Source organism: Mizuhopecten yessoensis, unplaced genomic scaffold (genome assembly GCF_002113885.1).
Source record: "Mizuhopecten yessoensis strain PY_sf001 unplaced genomic scaffold, ASM211388v2 scaffold10951, whole genome shotgun sequence".
Classification (NCBI taxonomy): Eukaryota; Metazoa; Mollusca; class Bivalvia; order Pectinida; family Pectinidae; genus Mizuhopecten; species Mizuhopecten yessoensis.
In genome coordinates this window covers 890,554-904,712 of record NW_018408803.1, presented here as the reverse complement: position 1 = coordinate 904,712, position 14,159 = coordinate 890,554, and the positions used below count along the sequence as shown (strand labels likewise).

General features: G+C 35.2%; 2 protein-coding genes across 4 annotated transcripts in view; one reads left to right on the top strand and one right to left on the bottom strand.

Annotated features, from left to right (window-relative positions):
• Positions 1-2,130: 2,130 nt before the first annotated feature.
• On the bottom strand, positions 2,131-5,583 carry LOC110464000 (bis(5'-nucleosyl)-tetraphosphatase PrpE [asymmetrical]-like). 2 transcript variants are annotated; one of them, XR_002464456.1, is made up of 3 exons: positions 5,487-5,583; positions 2,395-4,033; positions 2,131-2,344 (listed from the first exon to the last, which is right to left on the bottom strand). XR_002464456.1 is itself a non-coding variant. In XM_021519004.1 (2 exons), the coding sequence occupies exon 2, from the start codon at positions 3,924-3,926 to the stop codon at positions 3,123-3,125; it is 804 nt and encodes a 267-aa protein (XP_021374679.1). In that variant the 5' UTR covers positions 3,927-4,033; positions 5,487-5,583; the 3' UTR covers positions 2,131-3,122. The 2 variants fall into 2 exon arrangements, 1 of the variants encoding a protein (XP_021374679.1); XM_021519004.1 differs by having other exon boundaries at positions 2,131-4,033.
• A 1,399-nt stretch (positions 5,584-6,982) lies between these two features.
• LOC110463998 (nibrin-like) overlaps positions 6,983-14,159 on the top strand; it is an 18,621-nt gene continuing 11,444 nt past the window's right edge. The window contains exons 1-8 of one of the 2 annotated variants that reach the window (XM_021518990.1): positions 6,983-7,057; positions 8,038-8,171; positions 8,840-8,982; positions 9,309-9,468; positions 10,661-10,764; positions 11,356-11,473; positions 12,349-12,539; positions 13,333-13,424. In XM_021518990.1, coding sequence (XP_021374665.1) covers positions 7,027-7,057; positions 8,038-8,171; positions 8,840-8,982; positions 9,309-9,468; positions 10,661-10,764; positions 11,356-11,473; positions 12,349-12,539; positions 13,333-13,424 — 973 coding nt within the window. In that variant the 5' untranslated portion in view covers positions 6,983-7,026. Of the gene's footprint in view, positions 7,058-8,037; positions 8,172-8,839; positions 8,983-9,308; positions 9,469-10,660; positions 10,765-11,355; positions 11,474-12,348; positions 12,540-13,332; positions 13,425-14,159 lie in introns of those variants that run through there. The other variant, XM_021518991.1, reaches the window with a different exon arrangement.

Below are 14,159 nucleotides of genomic sequence, written 5' to 3'. Positions count from 1 at the left end.
AGAGTTGATGAAATTAAATTTACAAAGATGGGTGCCAATTTGAGCCTTCTGGTGGCTATCACCGATAAGTTTCATTTTTCTTTTGTATATACATACCTTGGGGTTATGCCATCATGATTTGACATGAAATTTAGGTCAGCTTGAAGACCATTCCGAGATATGAAGGGGTAAATTTGAGGACCAAAATCACAAATGGCCTCTTTTTGACGAAAACTACATGCTATTATCATGTGCATTAAAAGATGCACTTGCTTAATAAAAGAAATTATGAAATAAGATTCATTTTAAAAAGCGTTATTACCGCTTTTACGTAAAATACGGACATTGTTAAGTTTGATCGAGGTTGCCATATTAAGTTTTGTATATAAATGTATATATTATCTTTGGCATATTAATTTATTAATGCGTGATGTAGATATGTAAATAAAATAATGTAAATTAACATTACAAGCCGATAGGGTGTTCATGTTATAAAGATAAATGGTTACGCAAAGATTTATAAAGCACTGTGATAATTTGAGTCTGTGATAATGAAACTCGCCCCTGTATGTACATGTACTGTTCATTACAGTGACATATCGCTAATCCGGAAAATCAGGACTCTAAAAAGAGAATCCGGAATAACAAATATTCCAAATATTCACGGAATGAAACAGAAATCGCCGTGTGACGTCACAATATAAAGCAAATGTATTTAGCATTTAAGAATACAAGCGAAAAGCTATAGACAATAGTTTTCCGGATCATCGGAGTTTCGGGATTAGCGAGGTCCCACTGTATATCTTACACATTACTATATTACGTATATAACGTTTTAAATGTGGGAGGGTAACGTACCGGAGTACCCGGAGAAAACCCACGTGGTTGGACAGGTGACCCCATACCTTTTCACGCCGATTGGGGAATCGAACCTCGGTCGCCTTGATGAAATGCAAGTGTGCTGTCCACTACGCCACCCGACCACCCATATGCAAGATAACTGTTTGCGAGAGTTCTGTGATATGAAGTATATGGTAAAAGAATATGTATATTTGTGTAATAGGGAACATATTATTTATTTGCTCGCACAACGTTCAATCAGCATCCGTGCTAATTTTTATGTTTGCTGAAATCATTGGAACAATCAATGTTCATGAAAGAAAATCAGTCGGGATATTTATCATTGTAGTTATGTCATTAAAAAGTTCATCGGCTTTATCATTAATAGATTTCATTATAATTAAGTAACATTTTACAATTAATTTATTGTGGAAGATACCTTATATTTAAATTTACCTATTTAATCATGCAACTTAATTTCAATTTTGAATTATAGAACCCCTATTGTATTTAAAATATATTTATTTGCTATCAAATCATAAATAAAAGGTAGAAAAAAAATCACACAGTCCAGTTTCATATTATCGTTATTTGGTCAAATCACTCCAGCTGACACTGAAAATGGGAAACAAAATACGATCGTATACCGGTAATAAAGGGTTTCAGGATTACAGTAATATTTTACTTAAGGGTATATGCTACCTAACCGTGAAATTTACCTCGTTTTAAAAAGAGTTCCACTCTGATAGTTAGTGAATAACATGTTATGTCTATAATGAAATGTGATTCTGAACTATTGAATGATGCAAATCTGGTTTGTAGGCTTAAGGGAGATAACTCTAACACAAATCATACGCATAGCACACAACTTTAAAGAGAGATTGATCATATCTCATTGGAATGTTATACATGTATTATGAAATAAAATTCCAGATAGCACACACGCTATTTTTCGTGTTTGTTTTCTGTATTCAAAACAAACATCGATAGACAGTTATTTACGGTATGTAGAATTCGGTTGATTCAAATAATGTACGGTCTATACAGATATTCGCTCAGTAACCATTGTTCCCGTAACCTTGATTTTCATCATAATCTTCATACATCCTCGGGCCTTTCCGGCACACTCGTTCCGGATGTGACGGAAACGCCCGAAAATATCCGATGACCGATGCATCGCCATTTTCATACTTACTTTCCCCCGTCTTATGACGCAGTGTCCCATCTTGTGTATTAAAAGTGTGCAAAAAAAATCTGTGTTTAAGAAAAACCTAAAAGAAACACGAGGGTAGCTAGCATTTATTTATTTTTATATTCGTGCAAATATGTATGTATGCGAAATATCATTGTTTTACAAATTCAAATTCAAATTCAAAATTTATTTGCACCTTTGTAACTTCAAAGTAGTTTGAAGGCAAAATAGAAAAACACAGTAAAATATATACATAGACATGTTCATGTAGAAAAGTCGCAAAGTGATTGCTTATATATCTAATATACATTAACATGAACAAAATTAACATAGCTTCAAATAGAAAATTTGATTTAAAACATTTTTAGCTGCAAAGTTCATACCTTATACTGTCAGCAAGCCCACTCTCCTCAGTTCTAGAGACTGTTTAATGAATAAGCAAGAGTCCAGTATAAATTGGGAGTTGTTTGTAGATAATATTGAGGTCAAATAATTGGTATCTAAGGTAACATCATTGTGATTAGGAATGCATTTTTGGAAGTATTCTTTTCTGACAGATTCATTTAGGGAACAGTGAAAACAGAAGTGTACTTCATTTTCTAACACACCACATTTTTTACAGAGTCTCTGGTCTCTTGGTATATTTTTGAGACGCCCCATGGCTAGCTCATAACACTTGCGTTACATGAATATATTGAGAGAAGGCGTTGCTAAGTTATAATAACTTGTGCCTAATCCCTTTGTCTACTTTTGGTAATAAATATGTTTAAACGAAACTATTTCCCCAATCATAATGAAAAACGGCATTTATAAATAACATAATGCACCGGCACTTGATTTAGCCATAAAACAAAAAATTAGGATAAAAATCTAATTAGAAAAAGGGCCCGTCCGGATCCTGATCGGGACATATGTTTAGAGGCCGGCAACGTCCAGACCAGTCCTTTTTAAAAATATTTTTTTTTTGTTATTAATGTATTTATTCATTTCTAATGGCTAAACTCCAGTGCCTGTGAATATAATTTGTACATAAAGTTGATGTTATGATAAAAGTTCGGATTTCCGATGATTCGGGTGGAGTTTTTTTTATACAGTCCTAATTCTAGAAGTATCACGGAGGCCGATAAACGTTTTGAGCTTTGACTGAAATTCTTTTCTTGCAGCCATTAATAAAAATTCCCGTGAGTTCTTTTCCATAAAGACAACCGGTGTCGAGACCAGTACAAAATGGGAAACTCTGAAACCCTCGAACTGCATCATGGCCGAAATATACATGCTCTGGTCCCGGCCATTGCGAGGCCCACTGTTCTCCAACAAAACGAGACTCACTCGCCATCAATCTGTCGTCTTTTCTCTCAACATTCCTCATCACAATCATATCTGTCAGGTCCTGTTTTTCGATAGGAATGCCAGGAGCAAGACCCGCGTGAACGACCAACGCATTGCATGACGGGATGGATATCGTGTAAGGAAGTTCAGTCAAAAAGTCTGCATCTGTACCGGTTAAGCTCTTGCACCATTGGTACTTTGGCGGAAACACATACTCAGGGTCGTTTCTGCGGTTTAAAAGCTGTCTCAGCACAGCCTCGTCATGGTTGCCCCTTACTGCATATGTGTCCATGCGTTTGATTTTTTCGAGAACTTCTGTATTTTTTGGTCCCTTATTAATCAAATCTCCAACAAAAATAGGCAGAATGGGCCTGTCAGGTTCTAAGCCTTCAGCGAGACTTAATAAATCTAAAAGTTCGTCATAGCAACCGTGTACATCCCCAATCACGAAGACGCTTCTGTCCCGAATGACGTCATCATTCAAAACAAGATGGCAGTTTATCGGAAGTGGTAAATCGTATTTTGACCGTCTCTGAGCAGATCTTTTAAAGATAAACGAACAGATGTAGGCCACCAAGCCAGCCATCTTGGTATCTTTCTTGAACAATTAAAATGTGTTTCACACCAAACTGCTTCGTTTAGGAAGCCGTCGTTTTTTCCTCAGATCACTTTCTGATATTATTCGTCCATTATCTGGAAGAAACAAACAAAAAACCATATTAAAACTTAAGTTTTGAAGACTTGTCATTATCAAGAGAAGGAAAAAGAAAAAAGAATTATAAAGGACATCATACAGATATGGCACCAGTTTTTTTTCAATAATTAGATACATTTTGAAGCCTGTCATTCGTTTTCCTTCCTGTTAAATCAAAGTGAGCCTCATACATGTACATACAAATATGTCCTCGAATTCACACACAACATCTTACATTTCAATGTTTTCAAACTGTGTAACATAAAACCAAAAAAAAAATGTGTATAAAAGCAAATTATTCATTATAATTTAATTATGCAAGACAACAATACTGTTTACCTCAATATACATGTCGGTGTGTATGGTTTAGCATATATTACAAGGGTTCTTGATTAGCAGTGACCCCGTTAACAATTGTCCAGAAGAACAACAAAGATTTTTTTTAAATCCACTGCATTTCTATATACATGTAGCCTTTTATTTAATTTGCAATAGGCAACAATGCATTTATGCTTTACACACATTTAAACATGACAATGACATAATGGCAATAATAAATACATATTTATATGAATTTTATAGCAGCAAAATAACACACATTTACAAGGAACATATTCATTCACAATAGTAAGCATGAACACAGGATGCAATAGACTTTAACAAAAAACTGATGCGAAGCGAAGGATGCAAGGAATTAATTTGATTTACACATTAAACAAAATTCCATGTCTTATTTCATTTGCTTTGTAAATAAACATAGCTAAATTTCTAATAATAAAATTGTTTTTTGAAGAAACAAGTTCAGCAAATTTGTCCATATTTGGTCTACAGTAATATAGATTCTTCATAGATTTGTAAACCTATTGCATTATGCCATTATGAGATATAATTTCCATAATTATCTTATCATAATCATTTTGTTCGAACACGGAATTAATTGTTCAGGGGGGAAAAAATCAAATAATTATTCTATTAGTATCGATAGTTAAAACGCGAACACATTTATATCAATGACAACAGGACTTTCTCTTCTCTACTTAAAATTATGTTGTGTTCAAACTTCTGACGAATATTAACTAACGTTATCTCCCAAGCACGCCCGAGTTATCTTTCCTTGCATTATATTTCATATACATGAGTTGCCTCCCATTAGCGATACCTTTACATGTCTAATCACACAAGGTGTAATTGTCTAAGTAAAGAGTTAAGTTACCACGCGATTCGAAATGTGTCTCTGAATCTTTTTACAGATACTTTGAATTTAAACAAACGATTAATGAATATGAGACGGTAACAATTTACGTAACTAGGCCTAAGACATACATAACTTTTACAGGACACCTGACCTTGTCCAAATTATACGAGCATGCGTGATCATCACAACGTTTACACTGTAACAAGGGCGCTATGTTTAGTTCAACTATCACCGCAGTTTTAACTAAAATGACTTACCCGACCTCATAAACCCACGCAGACCAGGAGTACTCGTTCGAATCCTTGACAAACCCTACACCACTACAAAATGACCTGTAAACATTTCACGGTTCGACTAAGGGGATGTAACTCTCATATTCACCGGCTTGATAATGATAGTGAGATTTGTATGAGTGCCCGTCGTTATTCACTGGATGTCTTTAACTTAATAAAGTGAGTGTAACAAATGTGGAACACTTTTCAGATGTATGATGCTGCATTTTTATTCCGTAATACACATGAATGGTATCTACCTGTCAAATTGAAATTGATTCGTTTTTGTGAATTGGATCAACTTTTATCTGCCTGCCTTACAGATCATAGGTTCTTCATTAAAAATAAATTAATAATTATTAAAAATTTCACGGAAATACTACATAAAACATAAACAACCCATCACATCTCTGAAAATGAAAAAAATGCTGTTCAAATAATCGTTTAAATGAAAACATTACTAAAATTGATTAGAAAGTGTCAAAATCTACATGAAAAAAATACTTTAAATGTCGTCAGTTATTTTCCTTAACTATCTTATCCGTCATGGGATTTATTTTACTTTTGCGTGTTATTGATATCCTTGAAATACGTGGACTGATTTAAAGCTTATTGCAGTTATATTGTTTTATTATGTAAAACTTGCATTCCGTATATAACTGAACTATGGTTCATTTTGGGTACCCAAAAGCGTTAGATTTTTTGATGAGTAGCTAGGGTGTGATAGGTTTTTTGTCCTGACTTTTTTTATTGACGGAAACAATTTCAAATGCCTGTGACATATGGCCAGAAAAACCGGCCCAACCTTTCGAAGTCACGTACGTGTTTGATCCTTTCCCTTTTAACACTTTAAATTTAAGTATCAGATAGCTGTCGAAGATTTAATATATTTGTCAACTGCAAAAAGTATAATTCCGCTATTTTTCTTGTTACAAGAAGATGCTCATTGTCACCATTACTATATATGTTTATAGAATGTACGGTATTTTCGTTTCCTGCATTTGATGTAAAATATATATATAGAAGTGTACGTACAAGGAATTAATTAGATTTTCTTTTGAAATGTGACAAACATCTTTCATTCTTGATAAGCTACATCAATTCATTATTTTCACAGTTAAAACAGTGTTCTCTTTTAAGAACGAGCATAATTACATAACAGACATGCTTTATCAGAATTATGGGGGGGGGGAGGCTAAAAAGAGGGTTATTTTCTTAATTAATTTATACAGATATCTTTATAGGCATATTACCAGATTAGACAGTCTTTATATGTCTTCCTTACTCCTATGGTCATCACTTTAGCCACCCTTTGCCCACATAATTTTTGTTGGCGATTGATTGATTGATTGATAGTTTTTACGTCCGCTTCACTACCGAGTAGTTCGGTTATCCAGCAGACGATCTGTTGGCATAGTCGGTCTTTCTTTATACCGCTTCAAAATCAAGCGTTGAGGTGACAACGACTGATCAAGATTTTCGCGGGTACTGGCACTTCCGGAATAAACAGAGCTGTCTGACCGAGATGTGGTTTCTAACTTCACTCTCTAATCCAGGTAAATATATCGATAATCACACTAAACACGTGATTGTTCGTACATAAGGTAATTTAATGTAACACCAAGTTTAATCTGAATGCATGTCAGTAATTCATATGCAGAAGGCGTAGCATTTGAAAAGAGGTAATTTCGGACCGACAGCTTTTGGCAGAAAGTTCAGGTTCTGGTCTGTAATCAGGAAAGTCCTTTCGGATATAACGCTGATTGCAAACAGTCATTACTTTCTACTTACAAGACTGAAAAATACGAGGTTGCATTTATTAGAGGAGAACATTAAGAAACACTGAATTCAGTTAGTAAGTAATGATAATGTAACAGGAGAGGTGAAATGCACGGCCAGCCCGGGGTTCAAAACCGGGACCCTCCAAACTCTAGGCGGACGCTCTTACAATATATAGCTACCTTGTCGCTGACGATCGACCTAATCCAATTCCACTAGACAATTACTGATAAACCAGCCATGTTCTTTATACAGTATACACTCGTTAGCTATAATCTATCTCATATACATTGAAACAAAAAAAAACAAAAAATGACACTAGGTATATTTCAAGTTGATAAGCTAAATGGAATATAAGAAATTCAGTACAGTGGCCCATTTATATAAAATGACAAATTAGTAAATACATAACAAAATAACAATCTTATATTAATATGTGCAGAAAAATCCTATAACATTCTCAAAAGTATTGTCAATAACATAAAAGTTATCAGATTACCAATTCAGTGATAGATACAGTGTAGATACAGTTAGATTTGGTATTTCTCATAATGTGTTTGCTTGATGGGGATGCTAAAAACATGTGTGCAAGTATTAAAAACAATAAATGTGATATATATATACCTGGAATTTAATTAAATCATCAACATACATGAAGCTATCTGCTACAAGTCTATGACACTTCAATATTTAACATAAGTTTGCCAACAATCAATCAATGGACACGTTCAAAGTAATATTCCTCATTCCTTTCCAGATAAGCGATATGTTTTGTTAGTTGGGAAGAGCTATATTGTGGGCCGGAAGGACTGCGAGATCCTCGTGGAGAACGATGCTGCGGTCAGTCGTAAGCATGCCGAGCTCACTGTGACCCACCCAGAAACTAATCTGGTAAATTTATAAAAAATCTTTATATCTTTTAAACACATATATATATATCATTGCTGGACCATAAGCAACCTGAGTGTGGTGATCATGTTATCATTACAATTGTGACATACATAGATATTTTTTTGTGTGTGTGATGTCATATCCAATCCTGTCCTGATCGAACCTATATATATATATATGCAAGTTTAGATACCTAAACAAAAAGACATGCTATATCCCACTTTTGCATATGCATATGTAAGACTACTAGAGGCACCTAAACATCCTTATCTATTACATAATTTTGGATGTTAGTTGTTGTCATCTGAAAATAAGATGAAAATATATTGTTTGGTAATTTGTTGAGATATTTTAGGAGAATATACCTCTATTATCCTTTGGAAATAGCATTAGACCAAAGTTTGACACCAAACTGGTCCCAATAGGTACTCTGATGATATGTAACATACACTGAGAACAATGATAATGCTCATTGGACATAAAGGTATTGTTTTACAGTTACTACATATGTATATTATACCTTCTCGCATCATGATGGTGTCTTAAATTTGGAGCAAGCTGAAAGACTTGTCATATGACATCACCTGAAGTTCAAAAAGTTCAAATGTATCAAAACATATCAAATGTTGAATATTATTATTATAAAAAGTATTGTCGATAATTTTCAGAACAAACCTACATTACTACCCACATTGACCGTCAAAGATCTCTCCAAGTATGGAACGATGGTCAACGAGAATAAAGTTCAAGGTCAGGTGACAGTCAAGGATGGAGATGAGGTCGTGTTTGGGTCACCGAAGTCGGCATTCATGTGAGTGTATTAGATAAATATTAATTCATGGTTTATTGTTCCAGTGGCTATTTATAATAACTGTATATAGAGTACTCTCTTCGTTGTATTTTACATTTTTCCTTCTTTTTCCGAAAATCTTCATATTTAACACTATCTCTGAGAAAACCTTGAGAAAACACTGATTATATTTCATCATTTTTAGTTGATTTTTAAACTTGTTTTTTTTTTTTTAGATAAGATGATATTCTGTGATTTTATTAAATTCATTTGTAGTTTGTAAGAACACATTATTAGCCATATTATTAAGTTTAGAGTATGAAGTCTTCTTTTTATATCTTAATCAGAGCTGTGTACGAGCCACTTGTTGTTTCAACTTCCTGTCTGAGTCCGAACTTGAAGAAGCAGGTTCGCCAGACTGTGCTGCGGTTGGGCGGCCACATTGTGGCAGAGTGGTCGCGGCATTGTACTCTTCTTGTCATGACTTCAATCAGCGTCACAATCAAGGTAATGTATTAATTCTGTTGAATGGTCTTTTGTTTCAGTTTCTTCCCTGTTGCCATTATAAATGCATTAGTTTGATCATGATGCAAAAGTTTTAAAAAAAATCAATAGCAATACACAGAAATTTAAACAGAAATTTATTGTAAAATTTGTTAAGAGTGTTGATTCTTCCTAAAATGATTGGGTTTTCAGGTAATAGGTTTACTAATGGTTTAAAGTATCTAGGTAACATATTCAATCACTATGTAAATGTTTCTTTTGTCTATAAGCACCCCCTCGCCCCCCACCCCTACTCCCATAACATGAGAGGCCGCTGGTCGGCCTTTTTTCAATCGGATATGATTTTGCCGACTGCGACCTCTCATTTCTGAAGCACTAATTCTTTGATGCAGTTTACGCCCAAAATCCGGGCGGAACAAAATCGGCTTGAAAAACTCACTTAAGTGGTTAACCGTTCATGACAACGATGTCTACTCACGGGTTATATACTATAGATCTCATATGTCACAGACACAAATATATAGTATATTACGGAATAGAACACTCAATATACATGTCCATGTCGTTGTAGCACATCTCTGATCTACATTTAAAACATGGCTTCTGGATTAATACAAAATAGCAAGGGGGATTTCAAACGGAACGAAAAGATACAGAGTTTGTTTGTATTCCGCCTGTGAAACATTACATGTAATCCATTTTTGTATTAACCGGAAAAATCATGGCAAATGCTGTCTGCTTCGCTTCGAATGAGGAAAAACTCATTATTTATGTCTTTGACACGCAATTTTTCTCATATAATCATGGATTTATGGAAAGGAATATTTATTGGACCCTTTTGACCATTTAAATGTATGTAAACACGATATACTCTTTCTTAATCCGAACTTTGAAAATGTGATCGTCAGCATCGGGAAAATCAGCTATGGGCAGTTAGAGGTTACGCGGTGCCTGTCAAAAGTTTTTCGCCGTGTTAAACCTCTAACATTGTTGGAGTACCCCCACCCCCACCCGCCCATCAAACAGACCCCAACTCAAATACCTAGATATTCATTTTTCTAAGAGAAGCATTTCATTCTGACATGTTGATGCTGTGAATGTAATACCATATCTATGTAATAAACTTCTCTTTTTTTATAAGCACCCATTGTGCTTTATAGAGTTATTATGGTATTTTTCTTATGATCTTTAAAAGGTGGTGTGTGCCATGGTCTCCCTGAAATCGATTGTCTCCCCTGACTATCTGGACGCCTACCTGCAATCACTGGAGACTGGTAAAGAACAGCCAGATGCTGAGAGGTAATTGTAGATTGTGAACAGGATAGACATTTTACACCCTGCAATCCCTATATGTGTGCTCATAAATATTATACACACATTTAATTTTAATTTCATTGTTTTTGTTGGTTACCATAGTTACCTGTAGAGTTGTTAATGTTGGTTACAATAGCTACATGTAGAGTTGTTTATGTTGGTTACCATAGCTACCTGTAGAGTTGTTTATGTTGGTTACCATAGTAACTTCATTATTTGTTTGTCAAGGTTGGCATAGCTACATGTAGAGTTGTTTATGTTGGTTGCCATGGCTACCTGTAAAGTTGTTTATGTTGGTTGCCATAGCTACCTGTAGGGTTGTTTATGTTGGTTACCATATTAACTTCATATTTATTTGTCATGGTTTCCATAGCTACCTGTAGCGTTGTTTATGTTGGTTCCCATGGCTACCTGTAAAGGTGTTTATGTTGGTTGCCATGGCTACCTGTAAAGGTGTTTATGTTGGTTACCATATTAACTTCATATTTATTTGTCATGGTTGCCATAGCTACCTGTAGAGTTGTTTATGTTGGTTACCATAGTAACTTCATTATTTGTTTGTCTTGGTTGCCATAGCTACCTGCCCACTGTGTCAGAGTCTCAGGTGGATCCGACTGAAGTCAGTTTCACCAACAATCCTGAACGCAAGAAAATCTTCCAGGGGAAAACTTTCATATTTCTTCAGCAAAAACAGGTATTGTATGCTGTGGATTTTGTAGGATCTTTGTCTTTGAGAAAATGTTTTCTCTAAAGTATTTTTGATCTGTAGGTATTAAACACAAACAAAAAACACATTTTCTTGTCAGCAACACAGTGTTTTTACCCCAAATTTTACAACAGCCTGGTCCTTTATATATTGGGAAAATAATACATTATTTTATTGAAATTGGGAAAATAATACATTATTTTATTGAAATTGGGAATACATTCATCATGTTTTGATCATTTTGGAAAAATAAGGCACTTTTTAGCTAAGGGAAACAGCCTGTATTCGGCTGTTAAACTGAGCAAAACATATCACTGCAACATCATATCCTGTTAGTTATATCTAGTCAGTTATGTCTTACCTAATGAGTAAAACCCTCTGTGATTCAACTTTATGTAAATTAGACTTCAGTATTGTTGATTGACTGTGTATGTTTTAATTTTTGCCCCTGAAACATGGCAGAAGAATCTTAAAGCGTTTTCCTTTTCTGTTGGTCTCTCCATCAGTCTGTATGACGTCCTGGGTAGACTTAGCATTAACTAGCTCCGTCTCTCAGACCCGCTCCGTCTCTCAGGCCCTCATTCTAGAAGTTCAACAATTGTTAAACTATATAACTTGTCTGTAGTTTCATACATCTTGAAGAGTACCACAGCAATTTATCAGTTTTTTTCAGGCACACTTCTGTCCTGTGTGAAACAAGAGGCCAAAAATACAATAATTTACAATCAAAATAAATATCTGTCATTATGACCCATATTTTCCACTTCACTTTCTTTGATTAGACTTCCTACAGCATATTTCTAACAAAGTAGGAATCGTGGTACATTGTATGTTTTACGAACATTTTCTGGTTTTGTCTTCAGTTCCAAAAGATGAGTCTGGCGGTAGAGCTTGGGGGCGGGATGCCACTTCTGATGGAGACTCGTCCCCAGGGGCGGGGCGACGAGGCTGTTCTAACACATAAGGACACCATCGTCATGAACTGTGGCCCGGACGCTGGGCCGGCAAACGAGTGGACAGAATGGTACAAATATATGGAGAAGTTACTGGATAGGTAATATTATCCATAAGTTTCTTTGTTCAGACGTCAAATCAACACAATGAGGTCATACATGTTGAAATTTAGATGTCGGAAGTGTTAAGATAAATGTTGGAAGTGTTAAGATAAGTGTTAAGATAAGAGTTTAGATAAATGTTGAAAGTGTTAAGATAAGTGTTAAGATAAATGTTGGAAGTGTTAAAATAAATGTCGGAAATGTTAACATAAGTGTTAAGATAAATGTCGGAAGTGTTAAGATAAGTGTTAAGATAAATGTTGGAAGTGTTAAGAGAGGCACTGTTGTTCCTTGTTACATCTGATAATATCACATTTCCTTTGTACCTACGCAGCAAAACTGTAAAAGCCAATAACAGCGAGAACCATTTCACGTGAATGTCTTCCAATCGGAAATTGTGCAGGAATTTCTGTCAAATTGTTTGAGTATTGGGGACCAATCATGATCACTTGACATCAAATTCAAATTATGACGGAAATTCACAAGTGGTTTCCGATTGATGGAACTGCAGGCTATCTTGTTTCCCACAAAAAATACTCTTCTGCTATTTGTTAAAACGTTTTGTTTAAAATGTATTTAGAAATAAATTATACCACAAAGAATGATAAAATAATATTGTGAAGATAAATGCATGTTTGACTGCTCATCATGAAATATGTTTGAACGGAACTGTGTTGCATACCATCATGAATGTTAAAAGGTGTTTTTCAATCTTTAAATAATGACTGCAATGTAATGTCTTGATTGACGCATGCAATGATTTATACAGTATGGTTTTCATATATATATCAGACACAAAAGACACATGAGTCAAGATGCAGAGCTAGGATTGGCTGTGTTACACTGTGATACAGAACAATACTGTAATCCTTGTGTAGACTTTGGTAAGTTGTGTGTCACAAACCTCTGTGTTTATTCTGGTAACCTTTGTTGTCACAAACCCCTGTGTAGACTATGGTAAATTGTGTGTCACAAACCCCTGTGTAGACGTTGGTAAGTTGTGTGTGACAATACCCTGTGTAGACATTGGTAAGTTGTGTGTCACAAACCTCTGTGTTTATTCTGGTAACCTTTGTTGTCACAAACCCCTGTGTAGACTATGGTAAATTGTGTGTCACAAACCCCTGTGTAGACGTTGGTAAGTTGTGTGTCACAAACCCCTGTTTATTTCGATAAATTTGTGTCAGAAACCCTTTTTGTTGATTTTGGTAAGTTGTGTGTCACAAAGCGCTATGTTGATTTTGGTAAGTTGTGTTGTAACAAATAAAGTCCTGTGTTGACTTTTGTTAGTTGTGTTACACAAACCCCTGTGTTTATTAGCTCACCTGGCACAAAGTGCTAAGTGAGCTTATGCCGTGGCGCGGCGTCCGGCGTCCGTCCGGCGTCAATATTTTACTTTAAACGACTTCTTCTTAATAACCGAAAGGCCTAGGGTGTCGATATTTGGCCAGAAGCACACTTGGATGAAGGGCTACAAAGTTTGTTAAAATTAATGACCTTCACCTATTTTCAAGGTCACAGGGGTCAAATATGTCAAAAACTTTAAACATCTTCTTCTCAATAACCAAAATGCCCAGGGAGATGATATTTGGCCAGTAGCATGCTTGGGTGAAGGGCTA